At 39.5% G+C, this 15,556-nt stretch overlaps 1 protein-coding gene across 5 annotated transcripts in view; it reads left to right on the top strand.

Annotated features, from left to right (window-relative positions):
- Window positions 1-628: 628 nt before the first annotated feature.
- The window catches only part of Brip1 (BRCA1 interacting protein C-terminal helicase 1), a 140,867-nt gene continuing 125,939 nt past the window's right edge, over window positions 629-15,556 (top strand). For 3 of the 5 annotated variants that reach the window (XM_031351260.1, XM_031351261.1, XM_031351257.1), the window contains exons 1-5: window positions 629-734; window positions 2,965-3,087; window positions 3,977-4,088; window positions 9,315-9,488; window positions 13,929-14,056. In XM_031351260.1, the coding sequence (XP_031207120.1) occupies window positions 2,995-3,087; window positions 3,977-4,088; window positions 9,315-9,488; window positions 13,929-14,056 (507 nt within the window). In that variant the 5' untranslated portion in view covers window positions 629-734; window positions 2,965-2,994. Of the gene's footprint in view, window positions 735-840; window positions 935-963; window positions 1,409-2,964; window positions 3,088-3,976; window positions 4,089-9,314; window positions 9,489-13,928; window positions 14,057-15,556 lie in introns of those variants that run through there. The other 2 variants (XM_031351259.1, XM_031351258.1) reach the window with 2 other exon arrangements.

Raw genomic sequence — 15,556 nt, 5'->3', positions numbered from 1 at the left:
AACAACAATAAATTATCTACTAAAACAATCTAATGGCCAAAATTAATTTGTCAAGGTCGTGGTTAGTACTTCTTGGCAAGGAATACAATGGTAAGGTAGATAAACCCTAGTGTCAGGCCGACGTGATTTGGAGAGATTATCCGCCTCAGATTCTACCGGAGAAGGCTTTGAATGTCACGGAATAAAGTACAAAGTGCCACGGGACTTTCTCTCTTATTTTGGCATTGTAGTGACAATTCTGGAGCAGTTTGCGTTCCTCTTGTTTTTTTTTTTTTTTTTTGGATACTGTAACCATGGGAAGTTTTACTTGCGTGATCACAGGAAAAAAAGTTTCCTTTTCGTCGGAAATTACTCTTCCAGTCATAGCGAACTAGCTGTCTAGGTTAAATCATCGGTTTCCAAAAGTGGTACAAGACTTTGTTTCCTTCAAGCAAACCTGCGGAATTTGCACGTCTTTCTCGCGGGGGTAGGGAAGGGATCGCCTTCCGGTGCCGCCAAGTACATTAGGGTTGATTTTATTTCACAGGCTCCCATTGGGCGGTACAGCGTTGGCCTCGTGCGATGATTGGCTATTTACTTTTCTGGCCGGGCTGTGTGATTGGTTGACTGGGAACCGAGGGGCGGGAGGCGCGAATTCGTCTGTGTGGCGCTGCGGAGTGCAGCACGGAGGAGGAGGAGGAGGAGGAGGAGGAGGAGTGGCAGCACCTTGGCACCCGGCAGCGCCCTAACAGCCGGTGAGGGAGAACTTTCGTACTCGCGAACTTGCCTCGTAGCTCGGCTTCGCGTTGCTTTCTGTCAAACGTCAGCATTTCCTCTTCTCTGGGAACCGGAGCCAGCCCCGAGCGAGTGGAAAGGAGGGCGCGGGGAGGGGACCGGCTCCTGCAGGCTGGCGCTAGCGGGCTCCGGGGCTCTGTGGTGTGGCGCCCTTGGACGAGTGAGAACGGGGAGCTCGGGGAAGGAAAGCTGAGGAGCAGGGAGCCTGTCCTTACATTCTGAGAACGCAGGCTGGAGGTAGCCCCGACTCCCGCGTTACTTCTGGGATGGCGACAGATAGATTTGTTCCTTCTTTTTCTTTTTCTTCTTCTTTACCTTCTTCTTTTTCTTCTTCTTCTTCTTCTTCTTTTTTCCCGTTCCCCCTTGCTCTCTTAAAGAGACAGGGTCTCACCCTCCAGCTCCGGCTTGGCTGGAACTAGTTGTGTAGATCCGGCTGCCCTTGATCTTACAGAAATCCACCCGATTGTTGGGTGCCAGAAGAATTGCGCCACCACATCCGGAAGTGTGATTCTCTTTGCATTTTACAAGTGAAGAGCCCACGTTTTGAGAGGAATGTTGCCACAGCTCCAGGCATAGATTGCCATCTCGATTAATTTTCGTAAGACAATATTGAGTTTTCGCTTCAGATTAAGAGGTTAGTTAGATTCCGCTAAACCTCCGAGGTTTACAGATAAATAGCAGTGATTGGATACGTTTTCCAACAATATCTTTTATTTATTCTTTGATAGTTTATGCATATATACAATGTAACTTGATCTATCCCTAGTACACCCTTCACACTGCTCCTGGACCCCTTCACACGCCCCTCCCACCTTCATGTTGTTTCCCTCCCACCCATTGAGTCCAATTTGTACTGCCTGATGGAATGTTGACAGGTCTTGTTGGCTTGATTTTGTGCATGTCTTGTCTGACAGAACAATATTTACAACTGGAAAATAACTTAGAGTGGTGTTTTTTTTTTTTTTTTGGAGCACAGAAGCTGTGGTTAAAGTTAGTATTGACTTCATGACTTGTTGAACCTTCTGTCTTAACCATTTCCATTCACAGACTGAGTTTACCAGATTTTCTCACCGTTGTAAAAATTCTCAGTCAATAAAAGTGGGAGGTTAGGTCATGCAAACAGTGGGATTCAAATCCATTTTCTTTCCATTATAGTCTTCTGATTTCAGAATTACTAGGCTGGCCCAGGGAGCTTGCTCAGCCGATAAAGGATACAACCAAGTGAGCAGTGTTTAATTCCTGAGACCCACATGGTGAGAGGAGAGAACCTATTCTGACTCCAGGACATTGTCTTCTGACTTCCACACCTGTGTCATACCCTATGGGTTTTTCTCTCCCAGTAAACTAAAAGATGATTTAAAAAGAATTAAGAGAATTCCTGTGGAAAGATACTTTCTCCCTTACAACAATTTTTAAAGTAGACATTATTGTAGATAAGAATTTTAGACTACAGGTGTAAAATGATAAGTCATAGATCCAACCTCTGCTTCTTGCCCATTCATGTCCCTTTTCCTTCTAACTGGGAGAGTGTGAAAAGGGCAAACAAGAATGTACAGAATAAGAGGAAACAGTGGGACTATGGAATAGCAGAGCTGCTTCAGAAATCTGTTATATCTGTAAGTTGATTATTTGTAATCAAACTTGTTACCAGAGCTTGTGTTTCATCTGCCATGTACTGTATGTTTTTACATTATTTAACTTTTATAGCAGTCCTATAGGGCTTGTTTCTGTTAGTATTCTTAGTCTGTATTCTGAGAACATGGAGTTCTAGAAAAGTTAAGTGACTTGCCTTATATCACATAACTAATACATCATGGAGTGCCCATCCAGACTGGTCAGACTCTAGTACATGCTCTTGACCCTGAGATTTATTTATAAGACTAAGAATTTTTTTTATTTCTATTTTATATATGTGCTTATTAATTCCAGTTTTTATTATCAGGCTTCTGCTCTGTTGCTAGGTGTCTGGTTTGAGTGACATTATTTCGATACGTAGACTGTGATACTTTTTATATTTGTGAGTGTATGTGTGGATGGGTATGCCAGATGAAGGCAGGTTATTGCAGAAGCCAGGTAAGGGTGTGGGAGTCCTTGGAGCTAGAGTTGCAGGCATTTGTAAGGTGCGTGATGTGGGCTCTGGGAATCCATCTCTCCAGCCCTTTGATACTGATTTTATCGTTTCTGTTGTAGTGAAGCACCTAGAGTATAGAAGAAAGCAGAATGTCCTCAGTGTGGTCTGAATACACCATCGGTGGGGTGAAGATTCACTTTCCCTGTAAAGCTTATCCGGCGCAGCTGGCTATGATGAATTCTGTAAGTCTTTCGTAGCACTTGAGTCTTTATCAAGATACTATGGCTTGTGATTCCAGGGATCCATTGAATTTGTGACTATTCACATGTACAAAATGATGGCTAGCATTTGTTGGATTCATCTGGAAGAGCACCTAACTTCTAGGAAAGTGATATAACTCCTACACTGTGTATGTTTAGGTTAGGATGTAGCAAAAACATCTGAAAAACATTTTCAGCTCCTTTGGAATTTCGATTTTTAGTCTTCATTTTTACTACATTTTAATTTCTATTCAAAGTTGTTATAACAGTCCTTCCACTAGCAGTATCTCTCATCAAGTTTTTCTCCTCTATATTCATAGCTATTAGTGTATTACAGTCTTCTGTTTGCTTGCTTGTTTGTGTTTTTAGATTATTTTTATGTATATAAGTGTTTTACCTGCATGTATATCTGTGCACCATATGTGTGCCCGAGGCCTGAGGGGCCTATTAGAATAGGTCGTCAGGTCTCCTGGAACTGGAGTTATAGGTGGTTGTAAGCTACCACGTGGTGCTGGGAATTGAACCTGGGTCTTCTGAAAAAGTAACAACTGCTCTTACGTGCTGAACCACCTCTCTAGCACTTATTACGGTTCCATAGAAACTACTTGTGCTTGTATAATTAAATATAAGTTGCTTTTTCAATTTCTCATGCTTGACATGTTTAAGCCAGCAGACTGCTCAGAGGAAATGTAAAGGAATAAAGTCTAAATTAATAAAATTCTCTAGTTCTTCCTCTGCTGTAGCTGTGCTTCCTGGAGTGCATCCTGGCTCTTCTGTGCTGTTATATTTGTGGTCCTGTTCAATGGAGAGGGATCTAATAAGTAGTCATTTATTATTTCCTTCTTTTTAAAATTGACATCTTTGTCCACAGATTGTCAGAGGACTGAACAGTAGACAACATTGTTTGTTGGAGAGTCCCACAGGAAGTGGAAAAAGTTTAGCCTTACTTTGTTCTGCATTAGCATGGCAACAATCTCTTAGTGGTAAGTGAAAATCTTTTTTTTTTTTTGAGACAGGGATTCTCTGTGTAGCCCTGGCTGTCCTGGAACTCACTCTGTAAACCAGGCTGGCCTCGAACTCAGAAATCCACCTGCCTCTGCCTCCCAAGTGCTGGGATTAAAGGCGTGTGCCACCACTGCCTTGTGTAAAATTATTTTTTAAAAAATTATTATATTTGTTTTTGTGTACATGTATGTATGCACGTGTGTTGTGGAATGGAGGTCAGAGGACAAGTTGCTAGACTCACTTCTTGCCTTCCACCATATTGGACAGTGGCAAATGTGTGCCTTTACCGACTGAACCTTCAGGCCAGGCCCAGGAAATAGTTCTTGATATTTCAGGCTGCTAGTTGGAATCTGAGAAAAGTATAATAAAGTATACTTTATCTAGACTGGTTCAGACAATGTTAAGACATTTCTTCAAGATACCTCATCTGTGCCAGGCATGGTGGTGCACATGTATAATTCCAGCATTCAGGAGCCAAAGGCAAGATGATTACTGCAAGTTCAGGACCAGCCTGGTCTATGTAGGAAGTTTCAGGTCATCTAAGGCTGAATAGCATTGCCCTTCCAAACATAACACACACACATGCATGCACACATTCATGCATGCACACACACACATTATAAGTCTTCCAAGAGAAATTGAATACATCAAAATTATTTCTTAAGTAATATTAATATAATTTAGTCCTTCTACTTGATCAAGCAGAGATTATATGAACATTTTAGATATTTAGAGTTCTTTTTCTTTTTTTTTTTTTCTTTAAAGATTTATTTATTTATTATATGTAGCTGTCTTCAGACACCTTAGAAGAGAGCATCAGATTTCATTACAGATGGTTGTGAGCCACCATGTGGTTGCTGGGATTTGAACTCAGGACCTTTGGAAGAGCAGTCAGTGCTCTTAACCTCTGAGCTATCTTTCCAGCCCTAGAGTTCTTATAAAAATAATTTAGATGATAATTTATATCTAATAGGAGATAGAGTTCTGATGGTGCTGATATATACACTAATCGCTTGAATATATCCTTGAATATATTTGCTTATATGGCTCTCATAACATTAAAATGTGAAATATAGGAAGAAGAAAATATATGTCTTAGGGTTTTACTGCTGTGAACAGGCACCATGACCAAAGCAATTTTTTTTTTTTTTTTTTTTTTTGGTTTTTTTCAAGACAGGGTTTCACTGTGTAGCCCTGGCTGTCCTGGAACTCACTCTGTAGACCAGGTTGGCCTCGAACTCAGAAATCTGCCTGTCTCTGCTGGGATTAAAGGCGTGCAGTTCTTATAAGGACAACATTTAATTGGGGCTGGCTTACAGGTTCAGAGATTCAGTCCAATATCATCAAAGCGGGAGCATGGCAGCATCCAGGCAGGCATGGTGCAGGAGGAGCTGAGAGAGAGTTCTACATCTTCATCTGCAGGCCTCTAAGAAAAGACTGCCTCCCAGGCAGCTAAGACAAGGGTATTAAAGCTCACACCCACAAGGCCACACCTCCCAACAGTGCTACTCCGTGGGCCAAGTGTATATAAACCATCACAACATACAAAACTAGCATAGTGGTACATACTAGAAAGCTTAGTATTTGGGAGGAGGACAGTGAGCGAGAGTCCAGCCTGGGTTACATCACAAGACCCTAGTTCTAAATAAATAAGTAAATAAATAAAAAAAGATTCTAATTGCTCTACTTGTACGAATACCAGATAAAGAGAGGCTTGTTGTAATAATGCTTGTATACGTTTGTTATGTCCTATTCTGTTAATTATTGCCAGAGTTACACACACAGTGAGACCTTGTTCAAAAAACAAACTTAGCTAGGAGTTAGCATGTGCCTTCATTCCTAGCACCTAGGAAGCTGAGGTCTGAGAACTAGGTGTTTGAAGGAAGCCTGGGAGACAGCAAGAATCTGTTTTAAAACAAAACAAAACAAAGTAAAATAAAACAAAACAAAAAAAATATTTGAATCCTGGGCTAGGGGTATAGCTCAGTGATTGATGTAGCGCAGTGATGTAATTTTTAACTAGCATATGCAAGGTCCAGGGTACAGTACTCAGAACTGCCAGGAAATAAATAAACATTTAACATTTATACATAGATAACAAAGATATTGGGGTACTGACTCCCATCACATCCTTTTTCATGGTAAATTCTGGACTTAAATGTTTGTAAATTCCAACAGGTGATTCTGAATTTATGTATCTGCTTGTAAAAAAGAGGGTTTTGAGGTAAAATGTACTTAATTGTTCCATGTATTTGCTGATAACTGCTTCTGTATGATTGTTTTTTTAAACAATCGAGGTAAACAAAGAAATTGCTATTAATATTTGCTTAGTAAAATATTTCAATTTTTCTTTTTAAAGATTTATTTATTATTTATAGATAAGTGCACTATTGCTGTCTTCAGACACACCAGAGAGGGTCAGATTTCATTACGAGTGGTTATGAGCCACCATGTGGTTGCTGGGATTTGAATTCAGGGCCTTTGGAAGAGTAGTCAGTGCTCTTTATTTTCTTTTCAATGATACATGTATAGGTTTATGTAAGCTGCTCATAGAAGGCAGGAGAGAGCTAGATGGCCTGGAGCTAGAGGGACCGGACTATGAGCCTCCCAATAGTTTGTGCTGGAAACTGAACTTGGGTCCTCTGGAAGAGCAGGATGTGCTCTTAACTGCTGAGCCATCTTTCTAGTCCCAAGAGTTTGTAATTTTAGTAATGAATCTGAAATATAGTATTGGATATTTCTCAGCTCCATAAATAGATAGGTATTAGAAGAATGTGAAGTTAATCATAGGACTGTATATGTGTATACACGTTGTTGTGGTGGCTATTCCTGGTTGTCAACTTGACTACATCTGGAATGAACTACAATCCAGAAATGGCGGTCACACCTGTGATACAAATCTTAAGGCTGGAAGACCTGGATCTTGACATGGGATGACTGAGACTTTTGATGGAGACCTTGAGGCATAGTGGTCATGAAAGGTTTAGGCTTAGGCAAGGTAGTAGACCAGCTGAAACAATTGAGCAACTACTAGATTCTTAGACTTCCCACTCACAGTGACCCCTTGTTGGGTTAGTTGGACTGTAGATTGTAAGTCAGTAAAATAAATTCTCCTAAAATATAGAGTTGTATGTAAGTTCTGAGACTCTAGAGAACCCTGACTAACATAATTGTTAAAAGAAATGTTTGGGCTGACAAGATGGCTCAATATGACTTTAGCCTTTTCTCTAAGCCTAGTGACCTGATTTCAATCATCAGAGCCCATCTGGTGGAAAGAGAGAACTGACTCCTGCAAGTTGTCCTCTGACCACCACATGCACACTGTGGCAGGCACACACATACACACATACTCATAAATAAACATAATCGAAAAGAAATGCTTGCGTCGCCGACAGAACTTGGAAACAAGGGGTGGACAAGATGGCTCAGTGGTAAAGGTGCTTAGTACTGTTCCTGATGACTTGAGTTCCATCCCTAGAACCACATGGTAGAGGGAGAAAGCTGACTCTTGCAGATTGTCCTCTTTTCTTCCCCACTTTAAAACAATAGATATAAAGACTGTTAACAAAAAGTAAACATTTTCTGATCTGTCCGTTTTGGTTATTGGTGTCATTCTTCGGGGGGAAAGTGACACTTCTGGTCAATAATTGAAATTTAATGACAGTTATCTGGGATGTTTTTGGGTTGCAGATGAGAAAACATTGTTATCGGCATATTCAAAAACATACCGCTTGTTTTCCTTCTGTTCTTATTAGCATATGTTAGTTACATGTAATGGGTTTCATTACGAAGTTTTTATATATGTTTTTAATGTCTTTACGTTGCCTCCTATTTATCCTGAGGTAGAGTTTTGCTATGTAGTGTAGGCTGGGTTTCAACTCAAGGTCTTTCTACCTCAGCCTCCTGAATAAAGGAATTACAGGTATACATGACCATGCTTGTTTATGATGATCTTTTAAAAAAATTTTATTTTTATTTATTCAATTTACATCCAGCTCACTGCCCCTCTTCTGGTCACTCCCCCCCCCCAATCTTTCCCCTCTTTCTCCCTCTCCTCCTCTGAGAGGATGGAGGCACTCCCTGGGTCTTCCTCCCATGATGACCTTTTTAAAAGTATGAGTTGTGTATTTCTGTATTTCATGTGAGCATACAATGTATACCCTGTAATTTTCTAAAAAAGGATTTATTTTTATTTTATGTGTGTGAGTATATTTTCTTGCACTACATGTATGCCTGGTGCATGAGCAGCCCAGATGAAAGCATTGGACCATCTGGAACTGGAGTGATAGATGATTGTGAGCAGCCATGTGGGTGCTGGAAACTGAATTGGGAACCCCTTCCAGGCCATCTCTCAACCCCCATATTATAATTTTAAAAATTACATTTAAGTGTCTTAATTACCTTTTTATAGGATTTGAGTATTGTTTTAAAACGTGTTCTGATTCTTGAATCAGATTGTGTAGGTGATATGGGGTTTCTGTTTGATTTTGTTATTGTTTGTTGGGGGAGGGATTCTCTGTAGCCCTGGCTGTCCTGGAACCCACTCTGTATACCAGGCTGGCCTCTAACTCAGAGATTCGCTTGTCTCTGCCTCCTGAATTTTGGAATTAAAGGTGCGAGCCACCACTGATCTGGCTGGAATGTTTCTGTTTGAAATAGAAGTATAAGGTGAGCTTGGATGTGGTGGTGGACACCTCCAATCCCAGCACTTAGAAGGCGAGGCAAATACATCTTTGTAAGTTTGAGGCCTGCATGTTCTACTTAGTGAGTTCCAGGACAGCCAGGGCTTTGTAGAGAGACCCTATCTCAAAAGAAGAAGTATAATATGGATAGTGATAAGCCTTGCCTTTACTATTTAGGATACTGCAATTTCAAATACTTCCCATGTTTGTTTCAATCCTCTTTTTTGCTTGATTTTGAAATAAATCTCAATAGAAGCAAATACAAGAATGGTGTACTTTTAGTTACATTATTAAGCCTTGTTATTATATTTTTGTAGTTTATAAACTGGTAACATTTCTGTACATACTCCAGCCATAGCTTTTTCTCCTGTTTGAATTTGATAATGTAGATAAGGTTCAGAGAGATTGTTTTTCTTAGTTTCGTCTTAGACACTTCCAGTCCTTGGGAACTGTGGTGCTGAAAAGAAGTTCATCATTCCCTTAGTTGTATTGGAAGTAGAAGGCGTCTTGTTTTGTTTTTAGAGAAGCCAGTGGATGAGGGCCTGAATAAAAAGCCTGAAGCGCCATCTTCATGTTCTTGTGCATGCCATTCAAAGAATTTTACCTACAGCGACACAAACCTGGACACGTCACCTCACTTCAGTAGTCCAAGCAAACCCTCTTCTCGAAGAAATGGAGTCTCATCACCCTGTCAAGGTAAATTATATTTTGTTGTGTCTGTTGGAGTTATTACTACTGTGAAGCTTAATTAGGATGGACTTAGCTAGTATGATCATATATTTGTACCTAATTTCTCTACTATTTTTTTTAAACTTATTTATTTTGTATGTATGAATATTTTGTCTGCAATGTATGTCTGTGTACCATGTGTGTGCCTGATGGCCTCGAAGGCCCTGGAACTGGACTTTCAGTCCCCCTGAAATTCTGAAAATCTTTTTAAATTACATTTTTTTTTACTCTGTGTGCGTGTGTGCGTGTGTGTGTGCGTGTGTGTGCGTGTGTGCGTGCGTGTGTGTGTGTGTGTGTGTGTGTGTGTGTGTGTCTGTCTGTCTGTCTGTCTGTATCTGTGTGTGTCTGTGTGGATGGGTATGTGTTATGTGTGCCACAGCACTCATGTGATTGCCACAACTTGCTGGTATTCATTCTCTCCTTCCACCATGTGAGTCCTGGGGATTGAACTCAGGTCTTGACTGCAAGTATGTTTACACACTGAGCCTCTCTGAAATCTTTTGATTTCTATTATTTATTTTTTCTGCTAATGACAGAACTTCATGTTTCATTCATGTCAGAGGATGTGTTTTGAACTGAACAGTGTGTCCTACTGGAATAATTTTTACTGAAACATTGACTGCTCAAAAGCTCTTGAATTTTTTGTGTTCTCACTTTACTGTAGTTAAACCCTTTTTTTTTCTTTACAACTATTTTGTCCATGTTGTCACCTGTCACCATTGACGATCTTTGCTTTTTTATGGAAGTAGAATTTTATATGTGGTCTTATGTCTGTCTTTTACTTGATACTATATTGGGGAGAATATATTGTTTTTATTCTTTCAGTTTTTCCTGTATACTTTTTTCTTCTATTAATATACCAGGATGTATTCATCTAGTCTGTAGTTGTCAGATAATTGGGTTGTTTCCACTGTTTGGTTTTTCAAGACAAGGTTTCTCTGTGTAGCCCTGGCTGTCCTGGAACTCACTCTGTAGACCAGGCTGGCCTCGAACTCAGAAATCTGCCTACCTCTGCCTCCCAAGTGCTGGGATTAAAGGCATGTGCCATCACTATCCAGCTTGGTTGTTTCCACTTTAGTTTAGTAAGATGAACTTTCTTATTTGTATGAGTACAAATAGATTTTCTGTTGTATTCATACTTAGGAAGGGAATGCTATAGCACATACATTGTATCAGCTGTGGTAGATAATGCCAGCAGTTTTTCCATTCTTGTGCTCTTTCCTCTCGGGCTCCCTCAGTAATGCAGGGGTACCTTACTTTACTTTATTGTTCTTTGTGTGGATATTGTATCCTTTTCAGATCAACAGGCTGTGGAACTGTTAATTGAACACATTTGTTGATGCTATGGTTCTCTTAAACCTCAGGTGGTTTTTGTTTGTTTGTTTATTTTTAGCAGTATGGTATTTTTTTTTTTTAAATAAAGCATTTTAAACCTGTTACCTCTTTGTTTTTTCAGATGTTAATATGCATAGTTAATAGTTCAGCACAGTATAAATGTAACTTTTTATGCAATGGGAAACAAAAAAATTGATGTGACTCACTTTGTTGCCATAAGCTGTATTGAGATGGTGTGGAACTGAACCCACAGTACTAGGGGCGTGCTTGGGAGCCGAGGTTTCCAGTGCTCTTCGTGTCTCCAGTCTTCCTAGGTTGGAAGCGCTCTTGTGCATGCTGGGTGCTCTCACTCGCTGAGGCTTTGTTACCTTCTTTTCAGTGCTCTGGATGGAACCCAAGGCTAACTAACCCCAAGCCCAGCCAGTATGTCATAGCTAGTGAGCATTTTACATGCTTATTGGTTCTCAGGAGTATCATCTTTGGTGAATTGCCTGTTCAAATGGTCTTTCTTTGTACTGATTTCTGGGAGTTGTCCCTCTGATTTTCTCTATCCTTCTATATTTCTTCATATATTTTGGAGACATCTTACTTCTTTTTAAGTTGTGTGCCATAGTAGTTTAACCTCTTTAATGAACTCCTTGCAAACTCATAAAATCTACAGAGAATAGAATAGAAGGGGCAGAAAGATGGCACCTGAGAACCCAGGTTTGAATCTCAGCATCTATTTGGTGACTCACAACTATCTGTAACTCTTGTCCAAGGGAGACCCACACCCTCTTTTGGCCTCCACAGGTACTGCATGTACGTATATGCATGTGGTGCATATACATATATGCAGGCAAGACACTCATACCCATAAAGTTTAAATGAATAAAGCCTTAAAAAAAAAGGAATGGGAACTGTATCAATAACAGCATAGTTTAGGAAATTAACCTGCCATGTTCTAAGTAAGAATAATCTCAATATAGAACAACAAAACCATATTATGGCACATAAAGAAAGCTTATATTTGTAAAAAATTTGTTTTAGAATGGCTTTTCTGAGGACTAGCTTCTAGATTGTGGAAGAACTAGGTCTTTGTGTTGCTGAACTACTAGTCATTATCTTTTAAAAAATTGTTCCTATTCTGGGTCCAGAAAGACTGTTCATTTGCTAAAATGTTTGCTGTACAAGCATGAAGACCGGAATCTGATTCCCCAGCACCCACTTAAAACTCTCAGTGTGGGAGCTGGAGAGATGGCTCAGAGGTTAAGAGCAAGAACTGTTTTTCCAGGGGACCAGAGTTCAGTTCCTACCACTCTTGTCCTCTGTGGGCACCTACACTCTTGTGCATGTACATAGTCAAAAGTAATAAAACAAGTCTAAAACAAAATCTGAATTCACTGATATGCATCTAACTCTAGCACTGAAGAGTTGAAGACAGGATCCCTGGAGCTTGCTTGTTAGTCAGTTTAGACATTTAGTGAGCTCCACATTCAGTAATGGATACTGTATCCATCCCCATACATAAACACACACACACACACACACACACACACACACACACACACACACACACACACACACCCCTAAGCTCTGTAAATTACTGCACATACACAGAAAGCAGAGAAGATACCTATAGTTGACCTCTGGCTTCCATGAATGTGCACATATGGGCATGTGCACATGTGACTATCCATATATGGATACCCACATGCATGAACACACACACACATTCTTCTACTAAACACAAACAAAACCCCTTGAAAAGACTTGGCATATGGTATAGGTTCTGTTGGGCCTGCTTCTATAGATCTTCCTGCCCTCTGAGTAGCCTGTAAATTTTTTCAGTCAAGGCATTACATTGATTTTCATGCTTTCTGGTCATTGTGTGGATTCAGTGTAATGAAGGACTGTAGAAGGGATTCAAGCCACAGAAGTGGAGAAAATGTATAAAGGAATAAAGGAAGGAGGTGCCTTTAAGAAAAGGTACAGAGGAAATGGGAAGAACTAATGTATAGGATAGTGACGAATGTGTTATAGACATTGAGGAAAAGAAATGTGTTCACCATTAGTTGCAGGAAACAGGATGCTGTTTGTCAGGGCTGAAGTTGTAGGATGTTGAAGTAAAATGGCAAATCTCTTGCACCTAAGCTCTGTAAGTTATTGACTTTATTTTTAAAGATTTAATTTATTTATTGAATATAAGTACACTGTAGCTGTCTTCAGACACTCCAGAAGAGGGCGTCAGATCTCATTATGGATGGTTGTGAGCCACCATGTGGTTGCTGGGATTTGAACTCAGGACCTTCAGAAGAGCAGTCAGTGCTCTTACCCGCTGAGCCATCTCTCCAGCCCCAATTATTGACTTTGTAATATTGGACAAATTTCTTTAAAATTTACTCTTTTGTACAATGGGAGTAATTTTAATAATTGGATTTTTTAGGGTTGTAAAATTAAGAGTTTTATTCTATGAAAAGTATTTTTAGCCTAAAGATCATGATGAAGTTCAGTAGTTTTTCATGGAAATGCAATAACATTTATGGAGTCTTGAAGGAGTCCATTTGCATACTTTGTCAGGGTCCTTTGCATTAGGCACTGAACCCAAGGCTTCGCACACCCCAGGCAAATGCTCTGCTGAGTTATTCCCAGTTACAGTTAGTGATATTTTTTAAACCATTAATAGAGTATAGCTACAAGACATGAGTTGATGAGAAAAAACAAATTGGGTGTTTCTTGTTAAGTATATGTTTATCAAAATGCTTGTTGTATTTATGGTAAAAATAAATTGATTGATAAAAGGTACATATCTTTACATATCACATATCTTTAATTTCAGAAACAGAAGCAGGAGACTTTGAGGCTAGCCTGATCTACCTTGGGAGTCCAGGCCAGCCTGGGCTACTTAGTGAGATCCTGTCTCAAATAATCAGCCAATGGGAAAAAGAAAATCATGAGTTTTAAACTATGTTATCAGTTTTATAGAAATGTCTTAAATCTTAGTTTTCTTCTAAAAATTACATAGAATAAATTATCTAAAACATTTTTTGTTATAAATTTACCATACTAATTATAAAATTAATTTTATATAAGACTCTCCTGAAAAAAATACTCTGGCTGCAAAGTTATCTGCCAAGAAACAGGCATCCATACACAGAGGTGAAGACGATGATTTTCAGGTAGAGAAGAAAAGAATCCGACCCTTAGAAACTACACAGCAGGTAAGCAGTTTATTGGCTGTTAAAATAATCCACTTATCTAGTTAGATATAGTGGAATATGAAGTTGGGCCACTGGTAGAGAATAGTTAAGTGTATCATGAATATAAAGTAAATGGTCATTTCTATTGTTACCTGTTGAAAAGGAAGCTATTAGTATAGTAACTTGTTAACACCAAAATAGCCAAAGCAACTGTGTGATGCTTTCTTATGCATGAAGAATTTGATAGTAAAGTATTTACTTAAGGCATATTGTAAACATATAGTAACTTCATAGGTTTTTGGAATTATTAATTTTCAAACTTACTTATATAATTCATTATATAAAATAATAGGTTCCATGGTACCATTTTTATGCGGGGGTATTATGTGTTTTGAGCATAGTGACATGCTCCCATTTTCCCTACCTTGCTGGGCTTCTTTTCTATAATAGTTTATTTTTTTTTCACATCTTATTTTTTATTAAACTAGGCCTTACATGTGAGAGAGTGTTACAAGTACAGAATGCTTTGTGACTCTGTGCCATCCTTGTCCAGGGACCGTGCTATTCTGTATCGTTCTGGTGTTGGTATCTATGCTGTTAAAGAGTACTTACATTTTCATTTCAGATTAGTCTTTAAGTTTTATTTTATGTGAGTAAATGTTTTGCTGGCATGTTATGTATGTATGTATGTATGCATGTATGTGCACCACATGTATGCCTGGTGCCAGCAGTGGTCAAAAGAGGTCATCAGATCCCCTAAAACTGGAGTTATGGATGTTTGTGAACCACCAACTGGGTGCTAGGAACTGAACTTGTGTCCTCTGCAAGAACAACAAGTGCTCTTAATCTTAAGCCATTTCTCCAGCCCCATTACTGTACTCTTTAAACTCTTTATTACTTTTTACCTAATAATGACATTTTCTTTCCTTTTCTTTTTTTATTTGGTTATTTTATTAATTTACATTTCAAATGTTGTCCTCCTTCCTAGTCTCCCCTCTGCAAACCCTCCATTCCATACTCCCTCCCCTTTGTCTCTAAGAGGGTGCTACCCCCACCCACCCACTCCCGCCTCACTGCTCTAGCATCCCCCTACTGCTCTAGCATCCCCCTACACTGGGGCATCAAGCCTCCACAGGACAAGGGCCTCCCCTCCCATTAATGCCATAAGGCAGTCCTCTGCTACATATGTAGCTGGAGCCATGCACCCATCCATGAATACTCTTTGGTTGGTAGTTTAGTCAATAGGAATTTTCACTTTGTAGATAATTTGGAGTATTAATAGTTTAAATATAATGACAAAGCTTATTCTTATTTATTGAGGTTTAATGTTGTTCTAATGATGATTTTGGTGTTTGTGCATGTGTAGGTAATGAACTCAGGTCCTCCAGCATGCTAAGCAATGCGGAGCTCTTCCCACAGAACTTACATTCCTTAAATTTATTTTGAGATAGGATCTTGCTGAGTTGCCCAGACTGGCTTTAGACTTATGGTCCTTCCTTGGCTTTCTGCATAGCTGAAATT

Source organism: Mastomys coucha, unplaced genomic scaffold (assembly GCF_008632895.1).
Source record: "Mastomys coucha isolate ucsf_1 unplaced genomic scaffold, UCSF_Mcou_1 pScaffold5, whole genome shotgun sequence".
NCBI classification, from domain to species: domain Eukaryota; kingdom Metazoa; phylum Chordata; class Mammalia; order Rodentia; family Muridae; genus Mastomys; species Mastomys coucha.
This window is presented reverse-complemented; position numbering and strand designations above follow the sequence as displayed.